Source organism: Thamnophis sirtalis, unplaced genomic scaffold, assembly GCF_051295495.1.
Source record: "Thamnophis sirtalis isolate CommonGarterSnake01/CBP01778 unplaced genomic scaffold, rThaSir2_p1.2 scaffold_21, whole genome shotgun sequence".
Classification (NCBI taxonomy): domain Eukaryota; kingdom Metazoa; phylum Chordata; class Lepidosauria; order Squamata; family Natricidae; genus Thamnophis; species Thamnophis sirtalis.
In genome coordinates, this window is record NW_028261401.1 from 682,078 (window position 1) to 695,138 (window position 13,061).

The following is a 13,061-nucleotide window of genomic DNA, read 5'->3' on the forward strand; positions in this document are numbered from 1 at the left end:
ATAAAGCACAAGTATAATTTAACGGTACAGGAAGAACTAGCCCAGAAGATTAAATTGGCTAATCAAAACTACTTCGAACACACAAATAAATCTGGCTGTTGGTTAGCACATAAAGTGAAAAAAGACAAAGAAAAAGGATGATATATCAATTACAAGATGAGGATGGAGTCATACAACACAGACCGGAACAGAAAAAGAGTGTAATCCAAAAATATTTTACAAAACTCTATTCACAAGATAACATACCAGAAGACAAGATCAAACAATACCTACATTTTGCAATCATAAATCCAATCCCAGATAAACACAGAGAAATGATAAACAGACCAATTACAATAAAAGAATTAGGGATGGCATTGGAAAAAAAAAACAGAAAAATAACAAAACTCCAGGTCCAGATGGAATCCTGGTGGAATTATACAAAAACACACAAGAAATATTGGAAGAGGCTCTATTAGAAGTATTCAGTGAAGCGCTAGAAGAAACTAAAATACCGGCATCCTGGACAGAAGCAACGATAACTCTCATACCAAAAGAAGATTCAGACCTTCAGAAAATTCAAAACTATAGACCCATCTTGTTACTGAACTCGGATTATAAAATATTTGCCTCAATTAGGTCAGAAAGGATTAAACAAACTCTAAATGAACAGATTCACCCAGATCAAAATGGCTTTCTTCCACATAGACACATTAAAAATAACACGAGGACTATAATAAACATCCTAGAATATTACAAAACACACCTGGAGAAACAAACTGCATTGGTTTTCCTTGATGCCCAAAAGGCATTTGACAATGTAAATTGGACATTCATAACATTGCAATTAGAAATTACAAAATTTGGGGAAAAATTCATTAAAATGATAGAAAAAATATATACAAACCAAACAGCAAAAGTGCTTATGAATGGGGATACAACAGAAAAAAAATGAGATAACAAAAGGAGTAAGACCAGGATGTCCTCTCTGTCCACTTTTTTTTATTCTAACCTTAGAAATATTCCTAACCAGAGTTAGGAAGGATCAGGAGATAATGAGACTAAAAATAAAAAAGGAAGAGTATAAAATCTAAGCTTTTTCTGATGATCTAATATTAATATTAGAAGACCCATTGCAATCCAGACTTAAATTAATTCAAAGGATAGAAGAATTTGGTGATGTGGCAGGTTTAAAAATCAGTAAAAACAAAACAGAAAATCCCAAACAACCAGAATCCAAGGGGACTGGTTGCTTCCTTGGCTTTAGAAGACAGGCAGCACAAGAGTTAAGGGTCACCAACCTCGAGTGATACCAAACTCCATAACTCTGGTCGACCTCTTCCAACAGACTCTGGAGAGAAAGAGACCCAACTGAAGTCAATTCCTTGGTGTTTGAAGTTTCTTTTTCTAGCATCCCTTTCTTGACATGTTCTGACATGAAAGACTACAGAAATTGACCCCAGGAGTGTAGTTGTAGTTTTTCACTAACATGTTTTTCTCCAGCCTCTCCTCTGCACATGGAGCCCAGAAGAAGCTCAGGATCCCAAGAGGAGAAGTTGCTTCTCCCTGTAATTAAGACCATTTGGGCCTTTGAGATCTCTATATCTGTGATAGAGACAGCAGACTGAAGCAATATGCAAAGGATCTTGTATCAGAAAAGGATAAATTATTTAAGTCAAGCACTGTTGAAACACGTTTAAGGACAGGCAGGATCTGTGCTCTTGATTGTACCTCTCTCTCCTTTCCAGGTGAAGCTGAGTGTTTCTCTGTTTGTATCAGGAAAATCCCTGCCATTTCCATCTTGTGAGAGTGCTTTGAAGTCTTTCAACTGAGCTGTTTGTCTTAGAAACAGAAAGAGGATTAATAAAGCTCCATGAATTATGGACCTCCTGCTTCTGCTTCTGATGCTGCTGATGTCCCAGCCGGTCTCTGGGGAGCTTAGAATGAAATGCCTGCTGAGTTTGGAGTACCAGGACAGAAAAAATCCATGGAGCTTTTACAGGCCAGGAGACCATCTCATTGGTATATTCACAACTGAAACAACAATATTGCCTATAATGTTGCCTTTCAGCAGCCCTCCTTATATACCTTCTCATGCGTAAGTCATTCAGGGTGATGGAGTTGCATTCCCTCCATTTGCAGTTCTAACGCTCTCCTTTTCTTCTTATGTCACTTACTTCTATATTACAGAAATTCTCTATTTTTCTGAATGGTTTTGATTTATATGCCTCTTTTTTCTTATTTTGTAGAAGAGACTCAAATCCAAAGATGGGGTTATAAAATCCTGAAGGAAATCCAGATTATTTTCCTTTCCCCATTCACTCCTCAATTCATCACTTGAATTAATTTTGTTTAAAGGAGTGATTGAAACAGTTGTAGTTGCCTCTGCCCAGCCCATTCCCATATTGGTATAACTGATTATTGACTTTGGATCAATATTGGCTTAAGACTCAGTAGACTTGTGGAGGCAAAAAGGAATACATTCTTTTCAAAAGTTACTTGTTACTGTTGATGAGAATAACATGAACATTTTTTTACAGTGAGATTTCTTATGATTTTTTATACACCCTACAATTAATTTTTGCCATTCAAGTGATCAACAAGAATCACCAGCTCCTGCACAACCTCACACTGGGCTACAACATCCATGACAACTGATCAAGTGATCAACAAGAATCACCAGCTCCTGCACAACCTCACACTGGGCTACAACATCCATGACAACTTTCTAAACACTTTACGCACTTCAGATGCCTTGCTGGACATTCTCTCCACTGGAGAAGCCAATGTCCCCAACTACGGCTGTGGAAGGAAGGACAACCTTCTGGCTCTTCTGGATGCAGCTGACAGGGACATCTCCATCCAAGCATCAACATTAGCAGCACTTTACAAAGCCCCACAGGTCTGTGTGCAGTTTTTCTCTGTGGTAAAGGGGTGTCGGTGGGTCAGCAACAGATAGAACCTTATCTTCTCCATGGAATTGCTTTTCTCCATATTAGTGAATGTGTCAATTCTATTTTTTCTCTATTATGTTCATGTTCAAATTCCTCAATAAGGTCCCTGGAGAGGACTTTCTCCTGGCTGTCCATTTCCACATAGAAATAATACCTGCCATATCCAGTTGGATTCAAGTTGGCAAGAGTAGTATCTATATGTATATTAAAAATGGAATAAAAAGAACTCTAGCAATTGAAAGCCACTTAGGCTAATAGATATTGTGGCTAAAATATGTGCTATGTTCCTCTTAAGTAAACTTGAGTTTTGGTATAACAAAAGTGCATTCCCTGCAGAAGTATAAGAAAGTCGTAAGTAGAGTAAAAAGTTTCATAAAGTTGTATCATAATTAATCAATAAAGTAATACTCTAATGTTGGCAACAGGTTTGTTTTCTAATCTAAGAATGTCGAATTACACAATATATCAGTCAGGTAAACTACAGTTTTCTGACTTTATAGATGTTAGTGCAACATTTGACAGAGAGAACAGAGAAACATGATAGAGGAAATTGATTACCCTTAAAATGGCCCTGATCCAAGCCCTTGTTTGAGAGGAAGGTTTGGGCTCAATGGAGCATCAAGAAGAAGGATCAATGCTTATCAACAAGTAACACAGAAGGGTGTATATTGCAATTCTTGTTCTTCAGTCTAGATATGAATGACTTAACAGGACTAAGGAACGATTCTCATGTACATACCTAAAGTGCTAAGTTATTTATTTGTTTAGCATGTGGCAAAGTATAATTAGCCAAGAGTCTACAAAGTTAGTACACAGTATTTGTTTCACCACCAAAGTCCATTTAGTTTCTGCTCATGACCTTCTCCAGGGTACACCACAGGGGGTGAATTAGCTATATATATATATATATATATATATATATATATATATATATATATATATATATATATATATATATATATATATATATATATATATATATATATATATATATATATATATATATAGAGAGAGAGAGAGAGAGAGAGAGAGAGAGAGAGAGAGAGAGAGAGAGAGAGAGAGAGAGAGAGAGAGAGAGAGAGAGAGAGAGAGGAGAGAGAGAGAGGGAGAGAGAGAGACTTTTATTGGAACAAAACATCCATTTGACATCTGCATAGGTGGGTCTGATTGTAATAGATTGTAGGGAGGACACAGAAATATGATTTATGTTTTTATTCTTATTCTTTTTTATTTCATTTGTTTCTTTTATTCAATTTTCATATACATTGTTGCTAATGCTTTGTATTTAATATTCTATTTCTTGATATGGCCTACTGGCTAATCAGCAATAGTCTATTTAATTTGTTCATCAAAACCAAGTTGAATTTCTTAAAAGCTGATATTTTAGACTTTATCTGACCCCCAATATAACACAGCTTTCTTCATTGTTTTTTCAGATAAGTGATAAAATTGTTTCCAAGGTTCTGAGTGATAAAAGTCAATTTCCCTTTTTTTACCCGATGTTCCCCAAAGAAGGATTCCAGTATCCAGCAATTGTCCAACTGCTCCTCAATTTCAGATGGACTCTGATTGGCCTCTTTGCTTCAGACACAGAGAAGGGAGAGGATTTCATGAGGATTTTTACTCCTATGCTTGTCAGGAATGGAATTTGTGTGGTTATATCACAACAATTCTTAGCAACTGAACATACAGTCGCCCTCAGGAAGGCTCTCTCTAAGTGGAGACAAGTCAATGTCTTCATTCACTTCATGGAAGCTGTTTCACTTTGGGACAGAATCCTTCCTTTCCATGAAACACTTATGCATTTGCCAGGACCCATTGAAGGGAAAGTCTGGATCATTACAAGTTTGGGAGGATTTGCATTAAAAAAGCACAGACTTTATAAATACGTCCATAGTATTTGGACCCTTACTTTTCTGACAAAAGAAAGATCAAAAGATTCTGCCTTTGAACCTCATTTCTTTGTGGAAGATCCATTTCAAGATCATTATTTTCTCTGTTCTCTTTCAAAGCATGTCTTTTCTATCAAAGGCCACAGAAGATGCACCCAGAAAGCCCCACTGGAGACCCAGTGGAAAAGGAACAGAAGGTGGATCCCAACTCACCCTCATTGGTACAGTATCATGAAGACTCTGGCCCAGGCCTTAAATGCTGCCTATTCCTCCAAATCGAGGAAGGAAAGGAAGGAGGGCGAAAAGAGGTTGGGGACTCCAAGGCTGCAGCTGTGGCAGGTAAGGGGTCCTGATATGGATCCATTAATCTCAGTCCCTCTGGAGAAGGAACCCAAAGGAGAAGGAGGGGTACTTTCTCAACCAAATTCTGCTTCAAAAGGTCAACAGTTTGGCCAATCTAATTGCTTGAGACATAATCTAAACAGCAGGCACCATGACAGATATGTTTTGGCTTTAAACACTGCTAATTTTAAAAGGATGTATGCATTTTAAATACATTCATGTCTTTATGAGTTTGTGATTAGCATAGTAGAATTTTACAGTTGTAACTTTGAAGGAGACCCAGAGACCATCCAGCCTAACCCTCCACTCTGCAGGAATCCCGGTCCAAGCTTCTCTGACTGATGGCTGCTCAGTCTTTGCATCCCCAGTGAAGGGGAGGCTGAAGTTCTCTGCTTTGAGGGCTCAGCTCTGAAATTGCTCCTATATTCAGGGTGTTTTTCCTTCCCTTCAGCCAGAATCTCCTCCCTTCTGACTGAGCTCATTTCCCCATTTCCCTCCCTCTGGAACAACATTGAGAAGATGTGGAGCTTCTGGGCAACTTCTTCCAGGTATTGGAAGTGGGCTGCAGGAGGCAGGAGGGGATTTACGACCATAACTGAGCCCAACATTTCTGTTCCTCAGCAAGACAGTTGTTGAGTTTTGCCCTATTTTATGACCTTTATTTCCTATTTTGTTGTGAATCATTGCAGTTATTAAGTTGATAACACAGTTGTTAAATGGATGTGGCTTGATTATGCTTGTCAGAAGTCGCAAAAGGAGATCAGGTATCCTTAAAACTCTCTAACCATCGTAAGTGGCTGCAAAGAATTCTGATTTTGATCCCCTGGAGACCCTGGAGATGCTGCAATGATCGTGGGAAAAACTATCATGTGACTTTTTTCAGTGCGTCGTAACTTTATGCAGTCACCAAATGAATAGTTTCTCATATGAATCTTTTTTTTCTATGATTTCTTTTATTTGTCATCTGCTGTATATTTATCACTATACCTTATCAATTGCATGAATTATATTTTGATAATATATATTTGGTCAATATATGGTTGAGAAATTTTGCTGACTTTTTTATTCATAAATATAGCAATAACACCTATTATTTTCTAAATAAGCATATTTTGATGTTAGACAACTGCAGAAGAAGGATTCAAATATATACAAGCTAAATAGGATTTTTTAAAAAAGTTTTCAGATTTTAAAATTCCTGGATGTTCCCCTCTAGTTCCATCCTTTCCTGCAGAAGAATGAGTTTTGTAATATTTCTGATAAGGATCTGTATTTGGATCAAAATGGAGATGTAGCAGCAGATCTAGGAATTACGAGCTCTTTGATTCTCCCCAAGAAGGATCCTATTGGACACTATATGGGGACTTTGGAAAGACAGAGAGTTATTATCTATCAAGAAGCTCTTTCACGGCTAAAGTTGCTCAACAAGGTGGGAGAAATTTTGGTGTCTTTCATCTTTTTTCCAAAGATTTAGGGCCCATTACATGTGGACTAAGCCTAGTTTCCAGGGTCCATGACCTTCACTGAGAATTGAACACAGGGAGTAAAAACCTTGTAGTTTTCTTTCTGTAGACCTCTTGGAAGGCTTCAGCACTATTGACCAAGTTCTTCTTCAGATGCTGTAATACTGTAGACTGTTTTTAGCTGATTCAGCCATCCAATCTAGGATGAGAAACCCTCAAGTGTTGGAGGTTGTTTGTTAGTAGCCTCTGATTTCCTTGTCCTGAAATAGCACAGCAGAAGAGAATTCTGTTGAACAGACCCTGAATTGAGGTTGGACTGAATGAGATGAAAATGGATCATGACTGGATGGTGGCTCCTGGTGGTCCAATTGAGAGAGAAGCTTCCTCTTGTCTTGCTTAGGGAAAGGCCATTGGGAAATGGTTCCTTGAAAGGGCAGGCCCATAGTCTGTGATAGTTTTAAGTAGTCCAGCTTTGGTCAAAGTTAGCCACATTTGTCTTTCTCCCAACTGGTGAGAGCAATTGACCTTCTGCCTCTACAAAGGAGATCTAAGACTTTCAGCTCCCATAAAATGACAATGACCAGTGAGACAATCCCTTGGCCCAGGAACCTGAAACCCTGAAACACAACTTTGATTCAAGGAAAAGGTCTTCCTGATATCAGAAAGAATGAGAGAGATTGTGACAGGAAACGGTACTTAGATTTGGCCTTTGGTTCTTAAGAGGGCTCTTCATCTGAAAACCCCTTGAATGGCCTTTTTTATCCTGAGTGTTAGCTACGGTACCTTCAGTCCCTCTGGGCGAAAAGGAGTCTCTAAATTTAACCAATATTAAATGTGGGTCTGTCTTTCCATGCCAGGCAGAGTCTCCTAATTGTAGGACTTTTTTCTTGGATAACTGGATGGGCCTTAGAAATATCTCCTTCTGACACAGGACTCACACTCATCTCCCATCTGTTGCAGTCAAAGATTTGAGACTTAATCTCTATTTCAGGGACACATTCTCATGATCTCTCCTCAGTCTCACTACCGTTCTAGAAACTATGCAGAAACCTTTAGTCTTAAAAAAAGAGAATATTTATAGGTCAGGGTTGACGGGGGGGGGGGGGGGCTCCTTGGTGTTCTCTAAGCTTCCTTGTTTTCTTGCAGACGTTTCATTAGCCAAACTAGGAAACATCATCAGCTATAATTTATGGGGATTTTTCCTTTATCTCTTAACTGGGAGACTGTTTGGAATTAGAGTCAAAGGGGAGCAATTTCACAAGGCTTTCTGTTGTCCAGAAGAAACCTTTCCAGATCCTTCTGGTCAGAAGTTTCCTTTTCAATCACATTTTACACTACTTTAAAAAATCTAATAAAATAACAATTTAATAAATCTTTGACAATGAATTTGTTCAAAAATCTAATATGGGATCATCATAACTATGAATTAGATGAAGAGTGGATGAATGCATTTTAATTCAGCTATTAAGAGGAACTTATTGTTTGTCACTTAATGCTTGAATCTTTTCCCAATTCCATCCCTCCAGACTTTATTAAGTAGAAAAGTCCTTTATTGCAATGTGTTATATCAGAAGCAAAAGGGAGGAACTAAAGAAAAAAACTTCCAGAATCGCATCTCTAGACCTGTTTGGAAGAAGTCAGAGATTTCACTATTTACCTACGTGAAACCCAGAATCTACTTGTCTAATGTCCATTTCACCCCCCATTTTCCATGGATGGAAAGTCCTAATACATTTTCTTTGGCATTCCTTGTTTTTCTGCTCAGTCCCTGCCTCAGTCCAAATGTGTGGAAAGTTGTCATCCTGGATTTGTCAAGTGGGCTCGAGAAGGAGAACCAGTTTGCTGCTATGACTGTGTTCCTTGTCTGGAGGGAACCTTCTCCACTCAGGAAGGTGGGTGACACCAAAGGAAAGGAAGGCCTGGTGGAACAGGATTAATTCACAGCATTTTGATGAAAGTGCAATTAAAACATGCATTGAAAGTCAACTCTTTTTTTGTTTATTCAAAATGCACTAGAAGTCCTCCAATTTCATATACCTTGTATAGGCATTAGTAAATTATATTATCCTTTTTCCCCTATGGAATGATTGAGCAACACATCTTGGAAATTGTTCCTGGAATCAGGCATTGTCTAAAAATGGTATTTCTTCAAATGTAAACAATAAGAATATTAAAGAAAGTTATTTTTTGGTTTCTCAGACACAGAAAAATGCATCAAGTGTCCAGATGACAAATATCCAAATGAGGACAGAGTCCGATGTAAGCCCAAGGTTGTAACCTTCCTGTCTTATGAAGAACATCTGGGTGTCACCCTTGTCTCTTTTGCCCTACTCTTCTTCCTAACCACAGGGCTTGTTTTAATCATCTTCATTAAATTCCGAGAAACTCCCATTGTCAAAGCCAACAATCAGGACCTCTCTTACATCCTCCTGGTCTCCCTCCTGCTTTGCTTCTTGTCTTCTTCTCTCTTCATTGGTCAACCAAGGAAAGCTTCCTGCCTTCTACGACAGACGGTTTTCAGCATCATCTTCTCAGTTGCCATTTCTTCTCTCTTGGTCAAAACCATCATGGTGGTACTGGCTTTCCTGGCCACAAAACCAGGAAACCGAGTGAAGAGATGGTTGAGGAAGAGCTTGGCCAACTCCATCATCCTTTCTTCTGCTGCAGTCCAAATTATCATCTGCTCCATCTGGCTGGGAGTTTCTCCCCCCTTCCCTGACTCTGACCTCCACTCCCAGCTTGGAGAGATCATCCTGCAATGCAATGAAGGGGCTGTTGTCATGTTCTATGTCACCCTCAGCTACATGGGTTTCCTGGCTGCCATCTGCTTCACAGTGGCTTTCCTGGCCAGGAATCTGCCTGGGGCCTTCAACGAAGCCAAGCTGATCACCTTCAGCATGCTGGTCTTCTGCAGTGTCTGGGTGACATTTGTGCCCACCTACCTGAGCACCAAAGGGAAATACATGGTGGCTGTTCAGGTCTTCTCCATCCTGGCCTCCAGTGCTGGTCTGCTGGTCTGCATCTTCATCCCCAAGTGCTACATTATCCTTCTGAGGCCAGACCTGAACACAAAGGAGCAGCTTACAGCCAGAACAAATGTTTAAATGTGAGACTGAGGAATTTCAATGTTTAACATATTCCACAGTCTAAACCAGTAATTCCCAATCTTTTTTTGGACATGACCCACCTAAGCATCTATAAAATCCTGATCCCCCCCAATGACCTATAATTCTTATTTTACTCAAAGAGTGAACTCCACTCACTCAGAGGAAACCTAAAATGCCATTAAGCTGATTTAAAAAAGATTCAAATTGCCCCCATTAAAAATCATATTGCCCCCCTGTGGAGCATGGGCTTTAGGAACTATTGGTCTCAACATAGAAAATGGTCCAAGATGTTCTGCATGCATGAGTATGCCAACTATTTTTCTTAAAATAAATAAAAGTTGTGTGGAAGATTGTGAGGCAGTGGTGGGTTTCAATTTTTTTAGAACCTCTTCTGTAGATGTGGCCTCCGGCCATGTGACTGGATGGGAGTGCCTTGCCAGCCATGTGACCGGGTGGGAGTGGTGTGGCATTCATGTGACTAGGTGGGTGTGGCCAACTTGTAAAATGTGGTGACACTCAAATAACAATGCTCTTACTTAGCAACCAAAATGTTGGCTCAGAAACTCTGGCATTTGAAGCATGCAATTCTTACAGCTGTCAAGTTACAAGACTGTTGCACCCCTAACCCTTTAGAAAAAAAACCCAGGAGTGTTCAAACATGACTCTTAGAGGTGGACGGGGCAATTGGTGAGCCAACCAATCAGTGAGCGGTGGGCGGGGCAAGCATGGTGCGGATGGGCAGGGGAGGGAGCTGGAACTGGTTCTAAACGGCACGGTAGATTTGTGGAACCTCTTTTATAGAAGAGGTTAGAACTGGCAGGAACCCACCTCTGTTGTGAGAGGACAATTTTTGGGGGGAGAAATGGGGGCACTTTAGCAAAATGGAAATATAGAAGGAATGTATGGAGCAACACTGATGTCCTCATTTTTCAGTACATTTCACCCAAACTGCTTTTATTTACACAATAGATCTTTCTTGAGGATAGCAACAATACAAGGGTGGGGAGGTAACTTGAGTCTTGCTAATTATGAATATTCATGCATACATCATCTATTAAATGAAATATGCAGCTGTATGATTGTCATTTTCGCCTCCTTTCCTGGAATGTATAAATTGTGTGCATCATTTTGTCTGTAAGATTCCCCTCTCACTATTTTATGGAGGGAAAATCCTCCACTGGATACTAAATAAATAAATCCACTGAGCTTGGATTATTGGGTTTTGGGGTCCTGCATTTGATTCCACAAGTTGGATTCCCAGTCTTAGATCTGCCACCAGGGACAGCAGATGGGGAACCCCCATAGTTATGATGGAGAACCTATGGTATGCGTGCCACAGGTAGCACATAGAGCCATTTGTTAGGGCAATCGAGACTTTGCCATGTTAGCTGGCCAGCCCACACGTGCACGCTGGCCAGCTGACTTTGGCCTTCTTTTGAGACCGTTTTTCGCTCTCCAGAAGCCTCTGGAGTGCAAAGAACCAGCCCTATGGGCAAACTGGAAGTTCAGGAACAGACTTCCGGTTTGCTCGTACAACCATTTTTTGCCCTCTGGAGCCTTCAGGACTTTCCCTGAAGCCTCCGGAAGGGCGAAAATTGGCCCTATAGACAAACCAGAAATCACCATTCCCAAACTTCTGGGTTCTGCATAGGTCCATTTTTCGCCCTCTGGAGGCTTCAGGGAAAGTCCTGAAGCCTCCGGAGCCCCCTTGGGGGGAAGACATGCCAAAAGCAGGGGTGGGTGGGTGGTTGCACACATTGCATTATGGGTGTGGTACGCCCACATACTACCCCCCCTGCGCTCCCTCTGCTTTTGGCACAGGAGCCAAAAAAAGGTTAGCTATCACTGCCCTATAGAATGAGTGTTGTGAGGTTGATCCCATACCCTTCTCCCTGCCCCATAAAGGCCCCATTTATGAGCTTCTGTGAAGCCAAAGTCTGTGTCTGAGAGTCTATTGTGGCTGGGAAGGCTTGAAGAGGGTTTGCGGTCCCTATTGCGTCCAGGAACCGAGGGAGAATTTGGCTTTGTGGAGTGAGTTTGACCCTCCGTGGGGAAGAATGGAGACTCACCCAGAGACTCTGTCCAACCCTCCTTTTCCTTTAAGGGAGGAATTCAGCTGATCCTAGGAGGGAGGGAAGTGGATGATGGGGCTCAGGCAGACTCTGCTTGGGGAAGGAACCTTTCCCAAAGAAACAGAAACCGGCTGTGTCCCAGGGCTGGGTGGGAGTCCGGGGTCCTCACTGCTGCCTCCACAGGAAGGGGAAAAAAGGAGGAAGTGAAATTGGAAGGGATGATAAAAAAAACAACCTCTTCCTCCCTGGTGAGAAGAGAAATTACTGGATCTGCACAAGGCTAGGACAGATTCCATGCAAACAGAAGCAGGAAAGTCCTTTTTTATTTTTGTTAAGAGTTTTCCCCACTGTTTTATTATTTTTTCAACTAACTAAAGGAGGTGAACATGTCCAACATGTCCCTTCTCTTCCCCACAACAATCACCCTGTGAGGTGGGCTTGTCTGAAAGAGGGTCTGTCCTAAGGTCAGCAAACAGGCTTTCAGGACTAAGGCAGGACTTGAACTCAGGATCTCCTTCTTCCTAGCCTGCTGCCTTAACCCTTGTCAATGTTAAGGCAGGGCGGATTTTGGGCAGAGGCCCTGCTGGTCACCATTGCCGCTTTGTCTTCTAGCAGAACCCCAAGTTTCCCCCTGGGTCCTTCTGGGGTAGAACAGCCCCATCCGAGAGAAACTCCTGGACACAGAGAGCCCCTCCCCCCCCAGTCACAGCACCTCCCTCTTGTCAAAGTTCAGCTGAAGCTCACTGCCTGTAGCGGGCAGCATAGAGCCTGGTACTGAAGTCCCAGTTGGGCCCTGGGAATTAAAATCAGAGCCTTCCGGTGATTGGTTCTAAGTCCACAGCTGCCTTTGGGAATAGAACTCAGAGTCAATTACTGATTGGCACAGAGCCACTAAGGATCCCCACCTAATTTTCTTCATAGAAAAGTTGGCCACTGCCTTCTTTTCAACCTAACCCTAGCATTTCCTGGTGGTCTCCCATCCCTGCTTAAATCCAGGCCTGCTTAAGCTTTCCCAAATCAGTCTGCTGCTGCACCCTACAGCTACTTACAACCAGAATTGGGACCAGAAATGCCATTGTTAAGGTAGGAGGTCGTTAAGTGAATTGTGCTAAAGTGTACAATATTTATTACCATAGTTGTTAAGCAAATCACTGGGGTTGTTGAGTGAATCCTGCAGTCAAACACCCTTTTGCCCACTGATTTTCCTTGTCATAAATCCATGCTGATTGGCAGGTACCCAAATTGTTATGAT

General features: G+C 41.1%; 1 protein-coding gene across 1 annotated transcript; it reads left to right on the plus strand.

Moving 5' to 3' along the window:
- The first annotated feature begins 1,859 nt into the window (after positions 1–1,859).
- On the plus strand, positions 1,860–9,734 carry LOC148042231 (vomeronasal type-2 receptor 26-like). Its single transcript, XM_087703104.1, has 6 exons — positions 1,860–2,077; positions 2,584–2,881; positions 4,370–5,164; positions 6,384–6,596; positions 8,396–8,522; positions 8,830–9,734. Exons 1-6 carry the CDS (start codon positions 1,860–1,862, stop codon positions 9,732–9,734), a joined length of 2,556 nt encoding a protein of 851 aa, XP_087559230.1.
- The last annotated feature ends 3,327 nt before the right edge of the window (positions 9,735–13,061 follow it).

What these genes read in the sequence shown, in the direction of transcription:
- LOC148042231 (XM_087703104.1), top strand. Translation starts at nt 1,860, where the DNA reads ATGGACCTCCTGCTTCTGCTTCTGATGCTGCTGATGTCCCAGCCGGTC. An exon ending in CCTTATATACCTTCTCATGC is followed by an intron (nt 2,078 to 2,583) that starts GTAAGTCATTCA and finishes GTGATCAACAAG; the next exon opens with AATCACCAGCTCCTGCACAA. An exon ending in GGCTAAAGTTGCTCAACAAG is followed by an intron (nt 6,597 to 8,395) that starts GTGGGAGAAATT and finishes TTTTCTGCTCAG; the next exon opens with TCCCTGCCTCAGTCCAAATG.